The 22325-nt window shown below is 39.0% G+C and overlaps 2 protein-coding genes across 3 annotated transcripts in view; both read left to right on the top strand.

Moving 5' to 3' along the window:
- The window catches only part of AGBL2 (AGBL carboxypeptidase 2), a 34693-nt gene extending 29123 nt beyond the window's left edge, over positions 1 to 5570 (top strand). The window contains exons 14-18 of the mRNA XM_087950444.1: positions 72 to 191; positions 548 to 581; positions 1694 to 1888; positions 2225 to 2267; positions 3832 to 5570. Coding sequence (XP_087806570.1) covers positions 72 to 191; positions 548 to 581; positions 1694 to 1888; positions 2225 to 2267; positions 3832 to 4165 — 726 coding nt within the window. The 3' untranslated portion in view covers positions 4166 to 5570. The remainder of the gene's footprint in view (positions 1 to 71; positions 192 to 547; positions 582 to 1693; positions 1889 to 2224; positions 2268 to 3831) is intronic.
- Positions 5571 to 8087: 2517 nt separating this feature from the next.
- Positions 8088 to 22325, top strand: MTCH2 (mitochondrial carrier 2). Of its 2 annotated transcripts, XM_026665612.2 has the most exons (13): positions 8088 to 8197; positions 10342 to 10426; positions 13040 to 13146; positions 14039 to 14065; positions 14269 to 14325; positions 15704 to 15761; positions 17013 to 17064; positions 17260 to 17319; positions 17721 to 17814; positions 18829 to 18876; positions 19352 to 19419; positions 20643 to 20718; positions 20993 to 22325. In XM_026665612.2, the coding sequence occupies exons 1-13, from the start codon at positions 8111 to 8113 to the stop codon at positions 21077 to 21079; spliced, it is 906 nt and encodes a 301-aa protein (XP_026521397.1). In that variant the 5' UTR covers positions 8088 to 8110; the 3' UTR covers positions 21080 to 22325. The 2 variants fall into 2 exon arrangements, with proteins under 2 accessions (XP_026521397.1, XP_087806571.1); XM_087950445.1 differs by lacking the exon at positions 14039 to 14065.

The following is a 22325-nucleotide window of genomic DNA, read 5'->3' as shown; positions in this document are numbered from 1 at the left end:
ATTTGGCATAGGTTAACGTATCACAATTTGATCATTGGTATATTTAATTATTGGAGTATTTCTTTTTGGAGGACTGTAATGAGAAGAAGAAAAAGAAGAAGAAGAAACTTCTGCGAACCAGGAAAGAAAGAAATGATTTGCATCAAAAATTTACTGTGAACCATCCATTAAAGCACAAGGAAAAAGTTCTGGTAAGAAGCAAATAAAATTGGGTCAAACGTAGCTTTATTGGACAGAGGTAGTCAGCTAGAAACGTTTTCCATTAGAATGCAAAATTAATTAATTTCAATATATGTAAGGCATATAAATATTTTTGTATCTTTGAATACAGATGTCCAAAATTGTACGTCCAATTTTAAAATTGCAAATGTTATTTCAAACTTGCCATAATTTCTATAGTAAAGAACTGCAAGAAAGGCAAGTAATGTTCATTAATCATTAATCATTATCAGCAAATATATTTGTAACATAAGGCAAGCAGAGATTTAAGACATATATTTGTCTGATACAGGGCCATCTGGGTAATTCAGTCTCTTTCTTTTTGCAGGGAGAAAATTCAAATAACTGTCAAAAGTGTCAAGGTAAGATATTTATCTACATATACTCTTAGGTATGCTGGGAATGCACTATCCCAGCTATTAACTCTCTACATGTATTATGGAAAAAATCATCTTGTTTATGTGAAATTATGACTACTACCTTATTAAAATTCCCTGTTCCAGCATCTTTATCTTAATTAATGTATACTTGTACCTCTTAATTTCATGAAAATAAGCAATAAATTTGGTTATATCACATTGCAACTGTCATCCAGCCTGGTGGTTGATTTCCTTTCCAACCTTTCACATAATATATTATTTTTAAAATTGCCTCTACACATTTCAAGATGAAGTGACTATTATTGTTTGAGAGCATTCAATAGCAATAGTACTTAGACTTATATACCACTTCACAGAGCTTTATAGCCCTCTCTAAGTGGTTTACAGAGTCAGCATATTGCCCCCAACAATCTGAGTCCTCATTTTAGTGACTTCAGAAGGGTGGAAGGCTGAGTCAACTGAGTCAAACTTGATCTGGTAAGAATCGAACTGCCGAACTGCTGGCAGTCGGCAATCAGCAGAATTAGCCTGCAATACTTCATTCTAACTAGTGGGTCACCACAGCTCATGGTTTAACATGCTGACAGTAGTACAAATCCTCTTTTCCACTGGTTCAAAATAGAGATTCTATAAAAATCTTTGGAAAAATACGACCTCAAACCTCACTCATAATAATCCAGTGAGAATACCATGGTATGATTTATAGATTTGAGTTTAGATATTATAGTTTTTGTGTTTGAAAACAATTGTAGACATAAAATATTTCTTCTAAACCTTGGGATAATGTTTGATGTTGTTAGTACTAAATATCTACTTTATTCAACACCACTTTTTTCCTGTGACAAATCAGAGCAAAAAATCAAAAAGGTAAAATATCATCCTTTCAAGACTGCTAACTGGGTAACATTGTTCAAATCTCACAAAAAGACTTTGCTGTATTTTGTTGAGCCGCTAAATATCTATGCAAATTATTTCATTTGGAACATACTAAAGTGAATAGGTAAGAGTTTTTCCGATTCCAGAAAAGTGTATTTTAGAGAATTTTGAGTTCCTTTCATTTGATATGTGCTTTCTACAAACTATCTGCTATATAGAGATTCCTAAAGGAAAACAGATTGTTCCCTTGACTGAATGTGAGTTCAGGATCAAGAATCCCAGTCCCCTCCTGATATCCACGATTCCTCTATCACCAATACAGAAAAACAGCTTCACCACATCAACCATCAAACAGCTTCCTGCTCCATTTTATGTGCATTCCAATGGAGAATCTAATGGGAAACAGGATGCAGGTATGAGAAGCTGCATATGCCAAAACACTAGCAAATTTTGTGGAATGTGTAAGAAATAAGTATTACTGGAAGTGTGGCTAATTATAATAAAAGATTTCAATAGATGAAAAAAATACAAAGCTTGGACTAAAGCATGACCATTTGTTTATAATTAAAATGCCACTCAGATACCAATTCTGTACCATGGGCTATGTAAGTGCAAAAACTGGTCTATTATAAATGCTGCACCCTCGTCATCTACATAGGGAAAAAAGTCTTAGGAAAAAAAATGCATTACTGCTATTATTTTATGATTTTGCAGATGTTTTTCCAAAATGTATTTTTGTTTCTCTATAGGTACCTCTCTTCCATCATCCTGCCCTGGAGTCAAACGGTACAGGTATTCCCATTTCCCAACTCTTGGAGATTATAATGAGTGTTTAGTGAAATGGTACTGGTATGTGCCTCAGACACTGAAGTTTAATCCTCAAACAGTTAAAGCACTTTTTAAAATGAATATTGTCCAGATGTAATGCTCCATGTTTGATGTGTGTCTTTGAAGTTAGGTATTTAGCTTTGAATAGGAATGCCATTGATGTACACATTGCTGTTCATCAGATTCTTTGGTCCTTTCCTCATTTATACTTAAGCATGAAACAAATGTGCCTGTTCAACATGTACCCACCCATCTCAACACACTCCTCCATCGCCATAAAATTCTTCTTCTTCCTTGCAGAGCTGCTGCTGTGTTCAACAGGCTTACAGACTTTTGGAAAACTGTGGTGAACAAGCTCTTGCTTTCTAAGAGGATAATATGTATATTCTCTTTATATAGATACTCAGGGATAGAAGACATGCAGAGAATATCCATTGGGCTAATGTATAATATATAGCCCTAAATCAGAGGAAGCAATTCCCAACTATTTGGGTGGAAAATGCAAGTTAAGTCAGTTCAGAATTGGCATCCCACAATATTATCCCATATAGGCAATTTAGGAATATGTGATGCCTCTCATATTAGGCCAAGACCAAATGGAAATTAAATATGTTTATTAATAAAATCCCATAATGATTAATAAAAGCCATTTTGTTCAGTGATGACTTTCTGAAAACTACTGATTTTAGGAACATCAGCAAAAGCTAGTTTTATCATTGTTTTCAATATTTTTCTTGCTATACGTGTAATAAACTTGAAGTGCGTTGAATTAAACTGTTCCAGGTTTATTGCACTTGACAATTTGCAACATGTTTTGCATTTTAGGCTTAAATGGTAGATGCCACCCTACAACCCTAAGTAAATGTTTTAAAAGAGAGATTATTTACGAAAGAACACATCATCCTTCACCAATTAGTTACGTTTAAGTTCTTAGAATTCAGGTGAACAGAATATTTACTGCAGACATTGTTGTCTGCTTATATAGACATCACATTGTTTATTACCCGAAGAAATACATTAAAATTATTACATGCATTTTTAACTCCTAAGCATCAAGTTCACATCCATTCTATGATACTGTTTTGCTTCTGAGTTTCTGAGGTTTTTTTTTAATAATATATTTTTCCAGTAGTTGTGATAGGAAATGTATTTCTTCTTTCCATCATTGTTTCACTAGTTTCTTTATCAAAATCCTCCCCAGAAGGTAAAGTGATTAACCATATTTCTCCCTAAGGACAAACCATAGAGAAAGGGATTATGAAGGAAAATAATTAAACAATCCAACCACCAGTACCATAGTTTCTATGAGGAAACTGGAATCCCTTTGAGACTCTACTTAAAAAGGCAGAGGAAATGCACCCAGTGTTTGTTCTACCCTTTTTTCAAAAAAACAATTGAAGAGGAAAACAGGAAACAACTGTAAAGTGTACTTTGATTGGTGGAACTATGAGGCATCTATTTGAAAACATTGTTATAAATTGTTTTTTATTATCATAAACTTATTTAATACCTCCCACTTCCTGTTTAGGTCCTTGTGGTGGAACCCTGAAGTACCTTCTGTGACTTCAATGCTACGTCGAAGTCTCTCTTTGAAATCTCAGATTGTATTAGGCAACAGACCTAGGTGGCACTTGAGTCAAAGCAGGTCACAGGTTCTTCCTCATCGAGAATTCATATGGAAACCTTTCCAAATTGACCCCATACTTCTGAGGACAGAGAATGAATGCTGTGCCAATACCAAGGGACTACATAAAGTAATCGGTCAAAAATACTCATCACATGATAGCAGAGAAACTAGTCCAAGCATTAAGTTTGTGTACCAGGAACCATTAAACCATGAATTTTTTAATAAGCTACACTGAGTTAACAGCTGGTCAATGGGAAAGCAGGCAGTTTCCTGTTCTGATTATTTGTCACAAGACTTTAGTGTAAAGACATCTTTAGTGAATGAGAACTTGGAGCCTAGATTATGAAGACAGTAAATTCTCTTCTTTCCACAGATAAATTGCAAAGTGTTCTGAAGGACAGGGGTTTTCCTCCTTCATTAATATCTTAAGAGAAGCTGCATACAGATTTCCCACCTATTTGTTTTGCTGATAATAAAGAGGGCTATGTGTGGAGGGAGATTGTGTGACAGAGGAGAATTGTCGGCAGGAAGTTTCATGAACCTATTGGAAGTTTTTACCTTTTTCATCTCCTCTTGATTATTTTAATGATTTGCTCCCTAATGAGATTCAAAATCAGCTTAATGAAAAATCAATGAGTGAATTTAGAACAAATTCAGTGAACAAAGGAAGAGTTCTTCCTTCTTCTTACAAATATCTCCTCCACCATTGAACACATACTATTTTGGCAAATGTTGCTTTGGAAAACTTCCTCACCTGCAGTAGAATGTAACTCAACACTTTTCTAGTAGGAAAAATATTATGCCTAACTAATGCATGCACAAAGTTTTCTTTTTTATGATGGATACATTGCAAATTCTAGAAACTCAATTTTATTGTTCATAGGCTGTTGTAAGGATATACCTTTTTATTACTGCAATGCACAAAAAGCAAGCAAAACTGTTACTGTATTTATATCCTTTGTGTGAATGTATCACTCCCCTACTTTTTAGGAGTACACTGACAGATCTGGACTCTTATTACTGCCTTAGCTCATAATTAAAAATAAAACATGTATGCATTATAGTACATAAAAATGTGCTGAGGATGCAAAGATCATAAAATAATGTTTATGTTCTTAAAGTTGGGCAAAATTAAACAAATCTCTGTTAAAGTATATCGAAGCCATGTATCGGAACTTGTATTTGGTTATGGATTTGGTATAATGTTAATGAAATTTGTATGTGACTTACAAAGGTTAACAGATTTTGAAACTTGTTCAGACTGGGTTTTGTTGTTATTTAAAAAAAACTTAAACAACTTAAATGACACATTGTAAGTACAATGCTGAAAAATACATGAATGTATCAGAAATATTATTTTGCTTTTGTATTGTTCAAATTACAGATTGAGGAACTTTACATGTCTAATGGTCATTTATGTTTCACTGAAAAACAGTATAATAGCAACTAAAAGACATGGAAGATTTATGAGTCAAATTTAAGTTAATTTACACAAAGAACCTAAATATCTGATTACATTTGGCATCCTTGGGTATTTTTTCCTATTGACAACATGACCAATTTTGAAAATATTTTCTAGAATTTTTTTCCAAAAATAAAGTTTTTAATCATATCTTAATTAAACACCAATTTATGTTCTAAAAAAAGAGGTCTTATTTTTGTTATTTGTCTTTATAATTAGACTATTGCTAGTCTAGTGCTGTAAAATTATAAATTTGACCAATAAGAACACAGAACTTGAAATAGATTAATGAACAAAATATTCATAAAGTATAGAAATTATGTGTATCTCTTTCATATAGGCTAAGCAGAATCAAACATGGCAACACAGCCATTGGTTTTTGTAGAACTGTATGGCTAAACAGATTTTTCTATTGAATCAAAGTGGCTTGGCAAAGTGAAACAGTCCTCTTTGATACTAATTGAAGATGTCAGAGCAAAGTCCCTTACTTTTTCCATGTTGTGGTACCACTTTATTCCAGTGATGAGACTGTAAAGCAGCACAGCTTGTGCAGAATGCAGTAATGTAATGCTTAGAATGCCGTAACTGTTTTTGTTCTCATGAACTTAACGTTGATAAAATTTACTGAGCACCCCTTAAGTGTATCTTGCTATTTTATGAATGTTTATTCAGCTATTTTTACAAATCAGTGTAGATGTTCTTCCATACGCTAGTCAATATGCATTCATTTTCCTTAGTGAAAAGCAGCTCTCTTTGCTCTTTTGGTGCACATTTTAGAACATTCCACTTCCATTTTTAGTATTGTATCTGAATCGTGGAGTGCATGTTTCACTCAATACTCCCTCTGTCATCTGTGATGAATACCCCCATTAATGAATAAAATCCAGGAAATTGTATTATTAAACACTTCCCTTATTTATTTTAAAATGGATACTATTCATAGATGTAAAATAAAACTTCTCACATGGCATGTAGTTCTTGAAATCACTGTCAGTTACAAATGTCCTCATTTACAGATTTGTGAAAAAAATTCAGTCTACATTCTGCACATTGAGGCCTGCTTTGATAGGGTGCATGTAGAAGAGAGCCATATATCAAATATGAATGCAAATAAGGATCACCATGCAAAAGACTATGCATAGCAATCATTGTTCAATTTTCTTACATTTTTTGTGTCAGCATATATTTTTTACCAACCATTTGTCAACCATCATTTTTTTTTTTTTTGCACAGTTGCATGTCTTTGGGACTTTTTCATACTTTAAACTTTTGTATTCCATATAAAATCTACTCGACACACCATAACTTTGTAATTTTCATTACTGTCATCTTGTTGGGAAGAGAGTTTTTCGGATTCAGCTATGTAGAGAATGGTTCAGTTGCAACTGCTACTGTTCTGAAGAAAGCATATTTTTCATTAAGTGTTAGGCATGGTGCAATTAAAGAACAAGAAAATGTGGTTTTCTTAATGGATTACTCTTCAGAGCAGAAAGGATAGAGAAATGAAAAGAAACTTAAAGTTGAGCAAAAGGATCTGATACTTATTGCAGTTTTGTCTATAACTGCACAAGAAATCCAGATTCAAAGGCAGGGATTTTTCCAACTAGTTTAGGTTGTATAGTGAAATTTGCCAGAAACATATGGAGAGGGCAGAAAAGTCTGCATGACAAACTATCAACCCACATGTAACATGGATTTAAAGCAACAATATTCTATTGACTTAAAATTGTTTGAATTCAACAATATTTTTTGACGGCAGGTATACAGGTATATATAAGCCATTTATTACAGTAACCTTGAGAAAACAAAATACTATTGAAAGCCGCACAGAACAGGAACAGCAAGTTTTGCTAAATTAAATTTAGGACACTCCCACTGTAATCTTGCACACATCTACTTTAAAACAGATCTAACTGAATCAAATGACGAGGGATTTCCTAATCCGTATGCCAGATTTACAGGCCTATAAGCAAGAATGATCACAGCCATAAAAAGAAGGCATTTCTGTTGGCTTTTTAAAACTTTTCTAACTACCGTAGCAAATGGTTATTTTACATGCAGCAAGATGTACAGAAAGCAATCCGATTTGTTTCCTTAAACTGGAGACGGCGGGGCAATCGTCACAAGGTATTTTTCTTTGGGCTGAAAGTGGCCCGTAAACCTCAGCCTAGCACACCTGAGACTGGGAGGGGCACACAATCGGAGTCGCCCCCCCAAAAAAAACACCCCGCCCCGCTTTTCATTGGCCGACGGAGCCTTTTTGCCATTTCAAGTGCGAGCTGGGAAGCGTCCGAGCGCAACTCAAAGGCGAGGCCAGATCGATAAGAAACGCCAACTTCGTGCGGCCGACCGCCATCGCCCTCCTCAAGACAACCTTTCAACGCGGATCTATCATTCCATCCAGGGACTCTTGGGGTCAAGCACGATTTGTCACTTTTCTTTTTTCTTTAAATCGGAAGATCTGATTTCATAGGCGGCGGCTCCTCCTCCTCCTCTTCTTCGGGCCTAACTTGTTCCGCAGGTGGCGGAAACCGGAACCCTTTGGACCCGGAACGGAAGGAAAGAGGGAACGAAGCAGAAGCGGCAGCAGGAGCCCTTTTGGTTTTTTGTCCTCCGCCGCAGGTCACGTGGTGGTGGCACGACCGCTCCTTCTTCCGCTGCTTCCCCCCCCCTCTGTGCCGCCCTCCCCCGCGGCGGAGAGCCCGGTGCGGCTGCAGCATGGCGGACACGACCTCCCAGCTGCTGCTGGGCTCCGGCCTCACGGTGCTCTCGCAGCCGCTCATGTACGTGAAGGTGCTAGTGCAGGTGAGACCTTTGGCCCCTCCAGCTTTTCCCTCCTCGTGCGAGAAGGGAGGGGGTTGGGGACGCCCGGGAGGGAGGGACCACCGTCAAAGCGCTCAGGATTACCCAGGGTCGGCGATCGCTCTTCTCTCTGGGTCGCTGTGGACCCTCGCCCTCGCAGGATCTCATACACACGCACACCCGACCCTCAAGTCTCCGGGCCTTTTATTTCCCTTCGGCTTGGGACGACCACGCTTCTCTCTTGTTCCCATGTGAATATAGTCGCCGACCTGCAAGTAGTAAAGCCGCCGCTTGGTGAAGGACACGGATCCTCCAGCTCTTCCCGGTCGTCTCCCCCCCCGCCGCCGCCCCCACTTCTATTCGGAGCAAACCCCTCCCCCCTGCAATCTCTGCCTCTTGCCTAGAAACACCAATAATGTCCGAGATTGGGGGGGACTGGAGCCACAGCTAGGGTTCCCCCCTTTTTTCCCCCTCAAGAGTTCAATTTTTTTCCAAGGAACCTTGCTTTGCGATCAGGTAAATAGCAGAAACTTAACTTTAGTGCAGGCTTTTAGTCCAGTTCTGGTGCATGGCGGGACAGGAGCCCTTGGCCCCTTGGCAGAGGTCTCGCTTGTAGAAAGAGTGCTTCCGCTGAGGTTTGGCTGCCGTGAGGCATTCGGCCAGTTGCTTGTCACACTCGCACGCCGTTCTGCCACAGATGCTTTTGGACTGGCACTCCGTCTCCGAGGTTTTACACAGCAGTTTGTAGCGCTGCCATTTTACTCTGTTGTGACACTTCAGAGAGAGCCTGGCGTGGCGATAACAGCAGTCGTGCAAGAAACAGCAGCGATCCACCGCGTCCAGAGGCTTTCCAAAGCCGCCTGTTCCACAGTGGCAGCCGTAGAGGTTGAGTGCTAGCAGTGGGATTTGCAATCGGTCCCCATAACACAACAAAGTCGAAATCATATCCAGGACGCTGCGCTTTTCTCTTTCGCTGCCCACGCTTGGTATTGTTTCCTGCAGGAATAAAAGTCCCACTATAAGCCAGAGGGCAGCCTTCATTGCAGAAGCCAGTTTCAAATTTGTTCGTTCTGCTCAGGTATCTTTGCAAGTGAGCTGATTTTCAAAATTCCAATTGCTTTTCTAGTTTTATATGAACCTCATATTTAAGTCTGTCTTATTTTCATTGGTCTTGTCAAAGACACTCCCAGACAAACTTTCTGTAATTTCAGACTTCTTTGTTTGGTAACATTGGTGGTTGTTTCTGGCATGTTGTTCCTTATACTTATTTCATTCTTGGCTGAAAACTATAGTTTTCTAAAAACCACAGTCTCCCTGTACAATGTGCTTTCCGAACAAGAACTTCCAGGAAAAGTACAAGCTATAAAAGAGTATTTGCATTGCAGGATATGAATACAATTTAACCTTAAACCTTTGAACCTTACATTTGTAAAGAGCAATGAGATAGTTGTTAATTGTATAACTGTCCAAAAAGGGCCACTCAGAACCTGGGAGACATCGAGCTGTTTTTGTATGGAAAACATCCCCTGTATGTGTACTGTGAGAAATCAGAAAACTTGATATTTGTTTGCCAATAATACTTTCTGCTAAACTGCAGATCTCCTAAATAATTCACGTGAATTGGAATGTGCATTTGCCATGTTCCTAGCAAATCAATCAATGAATCACCAAAGCAGTTTCATCTTAAGAATTAACCCCCTTATTGTTTTATAACTATCCTAGTCAGCATAATTTGAGGTAGCAGGATATGTTAAAGAAAATTTCCTGCTTTAAGTAATTAAATCTTAATAGCAAAATACTGCAAAAGAGTGATAAGTGGTTAGATTTTGTTTAAGGAAGATAAAGATTGCTTTGGGGGGGAGATATATTTGCACTATAGCTCTAAATTTGTATATAATAAAAACAATGTCATTATCCAATATATTGAATTGCGGATTACCTAAGTATTGGTCATATATTCCAAAAATCACAACTAACTAATAGAAATTGTGCTTTTGGCATTGATACTTCTAGCACTGGTATAAGAAGGAACTTCTTGTTAATGAAATAATTGTGTTAATGCTGTGAAATGCATGCTGACTGTTTCTTTGAGAGAATGTTCAATTTGTAGGCTATAAAGTTCACTGTGGATTGTCTCTATTTCAAAGGTGGGATATGAACCCCTCCCTCCAACTCTGGGAAGAAATATTTTTGGTCGGCAAGTCTATCAACTGCCTGGTCTCTTTGCTTATGGTGAGTCTATAATGTATGTATTTTGCAAATAAACAGCCTAAAACACAGTAGGATTGCCGTAATTATGATGCATATGTGAGAAATACATACCTTTGAACTAGACTTATCAGATATGTTATAATAGGTTTTGCAAAAGACAACTTTTGAAGAAAAGAATAGTTAGTTATATAACTGAATTTGGTGCATACAGGTGAAACTCGAAAAATTAGAATATCGTGCAAAAGTTCATTTATTTCAGTAATGCAACTTAAAAGGTGAACCTAATATATTAGATAGACTCATTACATGCAAAGCAAGATAGTTCAAGCTGTGATTTGTCATAATTGAGATGATTATGGCTTACAGCTCATGAAAACCCCAAATCCACAATCTCAGAAAATTAGAATATTGTAAAAAGGTTCAATATTCTAGGCTCAAAGTGTCCCACTTTGATCAGCTAATTAAGCCATAACACCTGCAAAGGGTTCCTGAGCCTTTAAATTGTTTCTCAGTCTGATTCAGTAGGAATCACAATCATGGGAAAGACTGCTGACCTGACAGTTGTGCAGAAAACCATCGTTGACACCCTCCATAAGGAGGAAAAGCCTCAAAAGGTAATTGCAAAAGAAGTTGGATGTTCCCAAAAAGCACATTAATAGAAAGTTATGTGGAAGGGAAAAGTGTGGAAGAAAAAGGTGCACAAGCAGCAGGGATGACTGCAGCCTGGAGAGGATTGTCAGGAAAAGGCCATTCAAAAGTGTTGGGGACTTTCACAAGGAGTGGAAGCTGGAGTCAGTGCATCAAGAGCCACCACACACAGACGGATCCTGGACATGGGCTTCAAATGTCATATTCCTCTTGTCAAGCCGCTCCTGAACAACAAACAACGTCAGAAGCGTCTTACCTGGGCTAAAGAAAAACAGACCTGGTCTGTTGCTCAGTGGTCCAAAGTCCTCTTTTCTGATGAGAGCAACTTTTGCATCTCATTTGGAAACCAAGGACCCAGAGTCTGGAGGAAGAATGGAGAGGCACACACTGCAAGATGCTTGAAGTCCAGTGTGAAGTTTCCACAGTCTGTGTTGATTTGGGGAGCCATGTCATCTGCTGGTTTGGGCCACTGTGCTTCATTAAGTCCAGGGTCAACGCAGCCGTCTACCAGGAGATTTTGGAGCACTTCATGCTTCCTTCCACAGATGAGCTTTATGGGGATGCTGACTCATTTTCCAGCAGGACTTGGCACTTGCCCACACTGCCAAAAGCACCAAAACCTGGTCCAATGACCGTGGGATTACTGTGGTTGATTGGCCAGCAAACTCGCCTGACCCCATGGAGAATCTATGGGGCATTACCAAGAGAAAGATGAGAGACATGAGACCGAACAATGCAGAAGAGCTGAAGGCTGCTATTGAAGCATCCTGGTCTTCCAGAACACCTCAGCAGTGCCACAGGCTGATAGCTTCCATGCCACGCCGCATTGAGGCAGTAATTGCTGCAAAAGGGGCCCAAACCAAGTACTGAGTACATATGCATGCTTATACTTTTCAGAGGTCCGATATTGTTCTATGTACAATCCTTGTTTTATTGATTGCATGTAATATTCTAATTTTCTGAGACTATGGATTTGGGGTTTTCATGAGCTGTAAGCCATAATCATCACAATTATGACAAATCACGGCTTGAACTATCTTGCTTTGTATGTAATGAATCTATCTCGTATATTAGTTTCACCTTTTAAGTTGCATTACTGAAATAAATGAACTTTTGCACGATATTCTAATTTTTTGAGTTTCACCTGTATCTAAACTAGATATTTAAAAATAATGTCAAAACTCTGTGTATATTCCCTTTGGAATTCCAGCTAGTAAGCAGTGTTTTGTTAGTAAATATTTTGTCAACATTTCTTCCTGTGCTTATAATCTTTTCAAGCATCATATTTTAAATTCGATTTAGATATACATATGCACATTATAGCAATGCCATATTTTCCCTGAGTGTGCAGTTTTTACAATAACTTTTTTAAAATCCCTGTTTAATGTGGGGATTGAGTATCTGTTTTGAACTATAGGTTTCTAGTCTTTGGCTATTTGGGGATTAAACCCTCACTTGGTTGCCTGTTCCTGATTTGATTTTTCTTCATGAATTTCTCTAATGATAGGCGCTGAATTTCCACCAGGTTCCCAATTTGTTGTTTCTTTGTATGTTTATTCAAAGCAACCAGTTATTTTTAACTTTAGCTCATCATTCTTGTTACTGTTGAGCAGGGAGGACAAGATAATAAGGCTCCAGATGTTTGGGGATTACAATTCTTGTTACTCCTTAATGCTGGTTAGAGTAATAAGAGTTGAGAATTGATAAGAGAGCTACAGACTGCTCATCCTTGCTATATAGTGGATAATAGAGTCTGGTAAGGACATTATATGATTCTGTTGCCTGCAGATGTTATGTGCAGCCAGTGCATACTTGAATGTCATGGATGTGGTTAATATCAACTTAATATTTAATATTTCTAATCTGGCATTAAACAGAATTAAACTAGAATTTTCTAGGATGAGATAGTTTCTGATATGTGGCACTTGTGGGAGAAGGGTATATGGGAATAATGGGACAGATGCTTACCTCTGTTTCTGTTTTCAGCAAAGCACATTATGAAGATTGATGGGAGGGCTGGACTCTTCAAAGGTTTAGCTCCTAGACTCTGCTCAGGAGCCATTGGCACTGTAGTACACAGTAAAGTTTTACAGGTACTTTATAATTTGGTTGTATATTTTTTTAATAAACAAAATATTTCCGATTTCAAATACTTTATAATGTAGGTCATTTTTGCTTGAATTTTGTAAATAACCTCTTAACAACTTTCTTATAAGTTTCTTTTTCAGCCTTGTCTGGTTTATTGTTCACTGCATATCTCTATGTGTGATTTGCATTCATTCTACAAGTACAGATTACAAATCACAGCTCAAAGCCCCTAGCACTGTACTAGTTTGATGTTCAGTTCTTTGGTTATCAAAGCTTTTTATTCCTAGATTGTACAAATTTTATTTGATTTTAATGTAAGATGTTTAAACATTTCTGTGATCTACCAGGATTGCTGCTGCAGTTATTTTGTTAGGCCAACTTATAACGGTGGTGCTAGGTTACATAATGGAACAAATACGGAGCACATAATCTAGTTATCCTATAAGTAGTTCTCCCTTAATGACCATTCGTTCAGTGATCATTAGAAGTTACAGCAGTGCTGATCAAATGGTACTTATGCCCAGACCCTGAAGTTACCGCCATTGCAGTGCCCCTGGGGTCATGTGACCAAAAATCTAGGTATTTGGTGACCCACCTGCACTTGAGACCTTAGGGATGCTTCAACAACCCCCTTTTCCTCAGACACTGAACTGTTCTGTCAGATTTACATTTTGACAGAAGTTATGTGTTTGCATTCCTCATTGACTGAGTAAGTCAGTGTGTTGAATTTATAATTCTTGTTTATGGTGCCTTTAGTGATATGTATATAGAATGTATAGGCCAATGTAATCTGGTTTACAGAGTTTATCACTGAAGTAAAGAACCTCAGAAGGAGTGTGGCAAAGTTGTGTGAAGGTAACTTATGAGCTTATATCTGTATATTTTCTTTCTATCTAGCAATGCCAGAATGCTGACCAAAGTGAGGTATGTCATGAAGTCGATTCATAAATAACTTCCCAGTAAAACTCCTTTTTTAAATTAAAGTTTGTGGAGCATGTCCTATACTGCAGTCTATGGAAGTAGAAAGCTCTGCAGGATTTATAAATAAAATTGATATTATACTTGGGATTGAGGATCCCATTAGCTGGTGGTTTTTGAGAGTGGCTTTTTCCCCCTTTTCTCTTTAGGAATTAGGGAATACTCACAAAGAATCTGGCTCCTCTTTCGATCAAGTTATCAAGGAGGTAAGATATGGGATTCATTTATCAGGGGAATTGGCTGGCTGTGGATTGTGTAGAAGAGCATTCCTCACCTAACACCTGCCAAATGTGTTGGCTGGTGGATAATTGGAATGGTAGTCTGAAACCAGGAGATATGAGGCAACAGCCTGTTTGCCTACACTATAGATTGTATCATAAAGAAGTTGAAAAGCATGAATATCTTGTTAGCATAGGAAAGTATAGAAGTGAGCTGTTTCTTTGCTGTCATGATATTCTGGCTCCTGTCAGAGCTATATAGAAGCTAGATAAAAACTAGAAGCAAGGAAACAGACAGCATGGAGAGGAGATCTGCTTACCCACCTGCTTACCCAACCACCTCCAGTGCTGAGCGCTCCCTTGGAGCCCTGGCCAACCATCAAAACTAAGTTTTGATACCTTTCTGGGAAGGTCAGAAGGGTGGGAGCAGTTCTCATCTTCAGTAGTAGAGTGTTTCTCAGGACGGGGATCTATAGCTGAAAAGGCTCTTCTCCTTGACCCTGCTCACTGAAATTCCTTAGATGAGACCTATTGGGATATATTTGGGGTACACATCATATTGGGAGGTGTCTAAGGTGATAGCAGGGCAATGATTTTTTTCTTAAGTACCGTGTTTCTCATATAATAAGGCCGGATCTTATTTTTTTTTTGAGCCCCCCAAAAATGGCTAGGCCGTATTTTCGGGGGTGACTTAATTCCCCCCCCTTTGCATCTTCGGCCAGGCGGGCGACGATGGCTTGGATGTTGACCTCGGCGTTGGTGGGGCACTTCGTATCGGGGTCAACGCAGGCAGCACCATATCCGGGTGTGCAACAAAAGTACTTCCTAACAGCAAGCCCCCCCCGCCATTTCCCCCCCATTTCGCATGTTTTAATATAGGCCTTAATTTGGGGGGAGGGGCTTAATTTCATTTCATGCCTATAAAACATGATGGGACTTCCTATTGGGAGAGGCCGTATTGTTGGAGAAACAGGGTAGCAATAGCACTTAGACTTCTATACTGCTTCACAGTGCTTTACAGCCCTCTCAAAGTGGTTTACAGAGTCAGCCTATTGCCCCCAACAATCTGAGTCTTCATTTTACCCACCTCGGAAGGATGGAAGGCTGAGTCAGCCTTGAGCCTGGTGGGATTCGAACTGCCAGATTGGAGGCAGTCAGCAAAAGTAGGCTGCAGTACTGCTTTCTAACCACTGAAAATATGATTGAAATAGGCTGATCTGTAGAGCAGTGATAACGAATGAAAATGTTTAATCTTACTACTTCAAACTGTATGATAAGCAGCAGTTATTTAATCCTTTACTGGAATCTGTAGATGGGGCATCTTGCCCTTTTTCTGGCTAACCATTCTTATATGTCTCCAACTTAGACCTCTCAAGAGATGATTGCACGTTCTGCTGCTACGCTAGTCACCCACCCATTTCATGGTATGTATAGATTCACCTTTCAGTTCAGCTTCAGTCATGTTATTGTAATTCCTAGATACAGAAGAAACTCTCTCCCTCTTACCATCAGTTTTTTTTTTTGGCTGTGCATTAAAGCAGGAGATGGCTGTGTGCTAATCCTTCCCTGCTATGTTCTTACCACTTCACTGCCTTTAAGTTGCAAACAATTAGTAGTCATTGATAATGAACTATTTGGAAACATTTCACCCTACCTTCCTTCATGGGCCTTAACTAGCTAACAAGGAGAAGTGTTAAAAACCACCGTGTAATCAAATACACTGGGACCAGCAGCAAGTTAAATGTCTATGAATACAGAAATATAACCATGACAATCAAATCAATAATGATCAAATCAAGATCAATCTGGCCATGCTTGAGGACGTCCTTTGAAGAGAGGCAATGAGAGGAACCCATCTGGCGAGGATGTGCAGCTGATGGAAAGGCCCTCTTCTCCTGAGCCTCAGTGAAATGGGTTTCTAGAACAGGGATCTCCAAACTTGGCAACTTTAAGACTTGTGGACTTCCACTCCCAGAATTCTAGGAGTTGAAGTCCACAAGTCTTAAAGCTGCCAAGTGTGAAGACCCCTCTTCTAGAGTGTTGTAATATGCAAGAGGGTCTTCGATAATAACTTCAAAAGGTGGGCAAGTCGTATTGGGGAGGGCAGTTCGATTGAGCAGGGTAGTCCTAATCTCAAGTTTCTTCCCATAGAAAGAGACCTCTTCTCATAGTACTTTGAACTGAGCCACCGTAGCTGATTCAGTAAGAGTTTTGTGTCCTCCCGCATGCAGCACCTCTGAACACCTTGGCCACAGGATTTTATCCAGTCTGATTACCTTAGAGTTATGAAATGCCACTGCAGTAAACCAGATGCAGTTTAATTCAGGAAGATATCATTGTGGCCAGATGGGCCATCTGCAGGTATGGCTGGAATTGACATTCCAGCCTCAGCTGAGCAAAAACAATCTTGGCCATAATCAAACTTGATTATTTCAGATTCAAAAGAGTCCTAATAGATGCTGAACCTGACATTTTCAAAAGGAGCTCTATTTCAACCCACATGTTGCATCCACTTACCAGATTGGTTGTACCATTCAGGAGCATAGCTGTTTTGCCTGGATCTTGAGTTAACCATCTTGGGATTATATGCTCCTGTATAAGTGTAAGTGGGTAGAGGAGTACAGGTGAGGTCTTAACAATAGTTTTTTTCCCTTTTGACTCTTCTTCTTCTTTAGTGATCACCTTGAGGTGTATGGTGCAGTTCATTGGCAGAGAGACCAAATACAGGTACACATCTTTGCAGTGAGGTTGGCTTCATTGGGGCTTTAACCCACACAAGGGAAGGAACTGAGGCTGGGAGATAAATTAATGTATGATGTCAGAAGAGTCCTGTTGTTGAGATTAGTAATGGTGTCTGTGGGAGAGGCAATCACATATTATTTGTAGAATCTTGATGGATTGTTTTTCCCCTTCAATTTTCAGCGGAGTGTTTAGCTCTTTCGTCACCATATACCGGGAAGAGGGCATCTTTGGATTTTTTGCGTGAGTACTTTTTAGAGTGTGTTTTTACCATTTTTTCATACCATGACAGCTTGCGCAGGGATCGGATGGATTTTACATAGGGTTTTCTCAGAATGAATACAGCATGCCACTGCGTATTGTATTAGTTACTGGAGAAAGGCTATTATTTGCGTGCTTTCAGAAGGCATCTGATTGGATGTTGTGAGAGACAGGATGCTGGATTAGGTAGGGCAGAAGTCTTAAGCAATGCACTATCCCAAAGTGGGTGGCAGAAATTGTAATTTTTTTTCTTGGTGTTGCTCAGCCTAGTCTTGCACATGGTTGACCAGTTTCCTGCCATGTGAGCAGTTAGTGGTAACTATGTTGTCATGTCAGTATTGAAGTTATCCAGTCTTATTACTAGTCAGCTGTTTTCATTTCAGAGGCCTGATTCCCCGTCTGCTTGGAGACATCCTATCCTTGTGGCTTTGTAATATGCTGGCCTACCTCATCAATACCTATGTACTGGAGAATGGGGTAAGCGTTCTGCTTGTAGATTGCTATGTAGTTAGGAAGCAGCAATGGCTGCTGAGGCTCCATTTGGTTGCAGTTTTCTGGTATTGGCCTTGAAGGTGCCTATTCTCACGGTGCTGCAGCATCCTCAAAAGACATGCATGAAATGAGACATGTTGTTTGTTTCATACATGAAACAGACACTTTCTGTTTCTGTCAAGTTATTCTGAATGGTTCATGACTCAACAGAACTGAAACTTGAAACCAAGGTTTGTTCTGGGCTCTAGCAAAAATAATTTTGAGGTAATCTTGTAGGGCAAGAAGGCAAGACTGATACACCTCATTTTTCTTTCCCCTCTTTCTCATATGGTTCACCCCTACAGCTTCTATACCTCAATTTAGCTGCTGTCATGTCACTGCTGATGTTCAGATGCCTAATACCCCACATGGAGCACAGTTGCCTTGGGATGATTTCCAACCAAACATACAATTCTCAATTCTGTATCAGGATGAAAAACGTGGATTATGGTACAGGCACAGATTACCAACATTAAGTATTGGTTTTAGGCATAGAATGGTCTGTGCAAAGAATGCTTTATGCACCCCAGTATTAGCTAAGTCAGATATTTTTTTCTGTTCTCAATTTATACATGTGGCTGTTTGCAACCTATACATATACTAATACATATTAGTACCATGTCTTCTTTGTGGATAAGTTGGCTTTCTCAAGCAATGCATTTTGATTACAAAAGCAAAGGGTCATTTTTGAAGCACACAAGGGGATAACTAAATGTAGCCCCTATCAGCACTTTCTTAAAAGAACCTGATTGTCCTCAGTGGCTGCTGCATGACCCGAAAAAAGCTCTCCTTGGGTTTAAGAAGTTGTGGGCAGGGCAGTTTTTAGGCTGTTCCATGCACTGAAGCATCTTCTTGCCTTGAACCCAAAGCCCTGCAGAGTTCTTTTACCTTTTGGTCAAAAGTTGGGAATGGCCTCTGTTATTGAGGAATCTGTGTTTTATTGATGAATCTTCTTTCTAGGTCTCCACCATGACTGAGATGAAGGGTTACTCTCAGGCTGTCACTGGAGTGAGTGTATAATTTAATGTCTTTTTTTTCTTTGGTGTAGATGAAAGGGAAAAGTTTCTGAGGGGACCACAAGCTTCATAACTCACTTTTAAACCTTTGGTCTTGGTGCTCTTGAGAAGGATGCTAGAGAGTGGTATTTACCTAATGGTGCTAAAAACCCCTTCCAATTTTCAGCCTTCAGAATCTCTGCCCAACATTGCAATTTACTAATTCTTCACTAGAGATGTATCAAATGCTGTTACTAGGTGCAGATTACTTTGGGGGCTTAGCTGAGTAATTGCCAGTTTTTTTCCTTTCCTTTCCTTTGTTATCAGTGTTAAGATTTTATCCTTCTGTTAAGCCCATCAAGTTGCTGTTGTTCTGTATGGGGCATGGTTAGTGGTAGTTCTGTCATTATCTAGTCCTCTGTCTGATGGGTGAGGAAAGAGTGCTGGCATATTTTTTCCACTGATATATCATGTATTGTTACTTTCAGTTCTTTAGCAGTATGCTGACCTACCCTTTCGTACTTGTTTCAAACCTAATGGCCATTAATAGCTGTGGGTAAGTGCACACTTTCTTTTCTCTCACTTGGCTTTCTTTTGAAAGCACACAAAGCTCAGTTTTATTTTTCAGGCCATTTTCTTTCAATAACTATTGAGAATTTTAGTAGTGTGCCTGCACCTTGCCACAATGTTCATGTTTTCAGTAATTGCTCTTGGGAATGTTCATACCATAGCCAACCGAGCTAAAAAAAAGTTTGTGACTTTTTTATGGGAGGCTGTAGGGATGACTAAAAGAACTCAAAGGTTTTAATTTAAAAGTACAGTAGGCAAAAAACCCATTATTTTATAGAGCCCTGCCTAAAACCAAAATATTTGTGGTTGGAGAAACAGCTAAGAGTTTCAAAAAATTTGAAGACATGTGGGTAGCAGCAAATCCAGTACACTTTTAGAAATTCATTATATAAGTATATAAAGTATTGAAAAAAGTCTGGATTTTTTCCTTTGGTAATTATCCAATCATATGAAATAGGAATCTATGATTAAGTTTTTAGGAATAACCCTGGAGCAAGAATCTGCCTGGATTCTGTGTCTTTTCCATGATACATTGTACTATAGAAAAAGTTTTGCTGGTAAAAAGATAAATTTCAAATTTGCGAGATCAGATCTTTTTGGTTTTGTATTCCAGTTTTGAATCCTTGCAATAAAATTACCACTAGGTTATGACAATGGCAATCCTCTCATTTGTGCCAAATAGCCACTATTCAGAGCCTTCACCTGTGTGTGGATTCCATTTAACTCTTGTCTGCACTTTGATGGCTGTTCAGAAGTGAGTGCAGGTTAGCTTAGTATAATGTACTGTAAGGTGAGCAAGCGTACCGTAAGTCAATAACAATATGTTAAGAGATATTTCAATTTGTTAATTCTTACGATAAAATCAATCAATTTTATGGTATTACAAATGCCATTACAGAATGGGGAAGACTACTTTTAGTTTGTGGTTGCTAATTTGCTAAATTGTAATTTCTGTTCCCATCCTTGTAAATACTGTGTTAATTATTAGATTGCTCTGCCATACAGAAGCCAGTTGCAGGCCAGTTTCCTGTCAGACTACCTGTTGAGTTTTGTCTCAACCACCTTAGCTCCTTGCTTGATCCCCTTTCCTTGTGTAGCAAAAAAAGGGCTGGTCTGGAAATGGCCTCTAAGCTGTGATCTTCAAACAGGTGACTGGCACTGAAACCTGGTAGCGAGTGAATTCTGTAAGCTTTGCCTTCTATTTTCCAGGCTCGCTGCTGGCTTCCCACCTTATGCACCAGCGTACACCTCCTGGTTACATTGCTGGAGCCAGTTGCATAGGGAGGTATGTCTGAAATGTCTGCCCTTCCTTACAGGATCCTGATGTTTTGCTGAGAGATGGGTATAGAATTGACAAGGCAGAGTTCCTCCTTTGGGCATGCCTACTATCTAAGTAAAAATTCCAGACAAAGTTGTCCTGCTGTAGTTTACAGATTAAACCCCCCCCACTGCATACTATCTTGCCCTCAAACCTCAGCTGCTGTATAGTGTGTAAATTTCAGAGGGCCGCAATGCTCTGTCTATAGGACTCTCACCTGCTTCATTTTCTTCTCATTTAGGGCAACATGAGCCGAGGCAACAGCCTGTTTTTCCGGAAGGTGCCTACAGGAAAACGATATGTGTGGGAAGAAAAGAGATTTCAATGAGTCCACAGCCTTTTGTGGCTGCTTCAGATACACAGAATGATGGCAGTGTGTTGATTTCTATACAGTTTTTTTTTTAAAAAAAATAATCATTTAACCTTGGGAAATGGACTTGACCGTGAGCATGACTTAATGACAAAAGTAAAAGTTCCCCGCTCTGAAACATTTGGGTAATTGCCAAAAAGCTGCCAGTCTTGGGGTGGGGTGGGGGGAGGAATGGAGGTTTACTGTTAGTGAATAGGGGTATTTTTTTAACTTTCTCCAGAGAAAACCATCTATGTTGGGAATACTCTGCCCCTCATGTTCTTGCTATACTACCCGGGTATTACTGCAACTTTGGTTGCAAAGCCATGGAAATAAGCTGCTCCTGGAATGAGATGGGTTCTGTTTGGCCTTGTGCATTTTATTTGCAGCTGCCAGATCAAGTTGGGGAACGTGGACCAATTTTTTTTTCCTCACCCAGGGAGAAAGTCATTTCTTAGTCTTCATTCTTTTAAACATATTGTTAAACATTGCTTTAGTTTTAAGCCCAAAAGATGAGTCTGATTGTCTGTACAGAAGGCTTGGCGTTACCAGGAAGCAACTACAGCCTATGTTCTGCCACTGAGCAGATTCAGAAATCATCTCTGATTGTTTCTGCAAAATGCTTGAGGGAGCTTTACTTTTGATGGCCACTGAAAGCTGATGCCATTTTCAATAGATCACAGTATGGATTAAGAATTGCTTTTCCAAAGTCAACACAAATGTTTAAAAAGGAAGATCTTGTTATGGGGAGAAAACCACTTAATTGGTTTTTTCCCCACGCTGCCCACAAGTAAACTCACAATAGGGATAGCTTTAATCTAAATTGAATTCTGTGCAATATTTCAGTCAAAAGTTGAGCTTTGAAGCTTTTGGGCATAAAAGTCTTTCATCTGGCATTCTTGAGTAGCTTCTAAATAAATAACTATCTTTTGAAGATAGCTATTCTGACCCAGGATGGAAAGGTATGAAGTAGAGTCCTTTGGGTACAAGAGATTCCAAAAGAGGTGAGGTTACCCTTTATAGTTGTGCCTGGAAAAAAATGCTGTTCAAAAATGTGATCATGAAACTTACTGGCAGTGCAGAATGTTACGGGGTTAATTCAGTATGCTCTTAAAATTCTATTAGGATTTTATAATGCCAATAAATATATAAGTGTAACTGGAGGACATAATTGATATACATTTGTAATATAGTCCTACCAGCTACCCAATGTGATAGACCATAA

Source organism: Notechis scutatus, chromosome 1 (assembly GCF_049901735.1).
Source record: "Notechis scutatus isolate UNSWTSFEM ecotype Mainland chromosome 1, rNotScu1.2, whole genome shotgun sequence".
In the NCBI taxonomy this organism is placed as follows: Eukaryota; Metazoa; Chordata; class Lepidosauria; order Squamata; family Elapidae; genus Notechis; species Notechis scutatus.
Note: the sequence above shows the minus strand (reverse complement) of the source record. Positions and strands in the feature narration are given on the sequence as shown.

What these genes read in the sequence shown, in the direction of transcription:
- MTCH2 (XM_026665612.2), top strand. Translation starts at nt 8,111, where the DNA reads ATGGCGGACACGACCTCCCAGCTGCTGCTGGGCTCCGGCCTCACGGTG. An exon ending in CCTATGTACTGGAGAATGGG is followed by an intron (nt 17,815 to 18,828) that starts GTAAGCGTTCTG and finishes TCTTCTTTCTAG; the next exon opens with GTCTCCACCATGACTGAGAT. An exon ending in ATGGCCATTAATAGCTGTGG is followed by an intron (nt 19,420 to 20,642) that starts GTAAGTGCACAC and finishes TCTATTTTCCAG; the next exon opens with GCTCGCTGCTGGCTTCCCAC.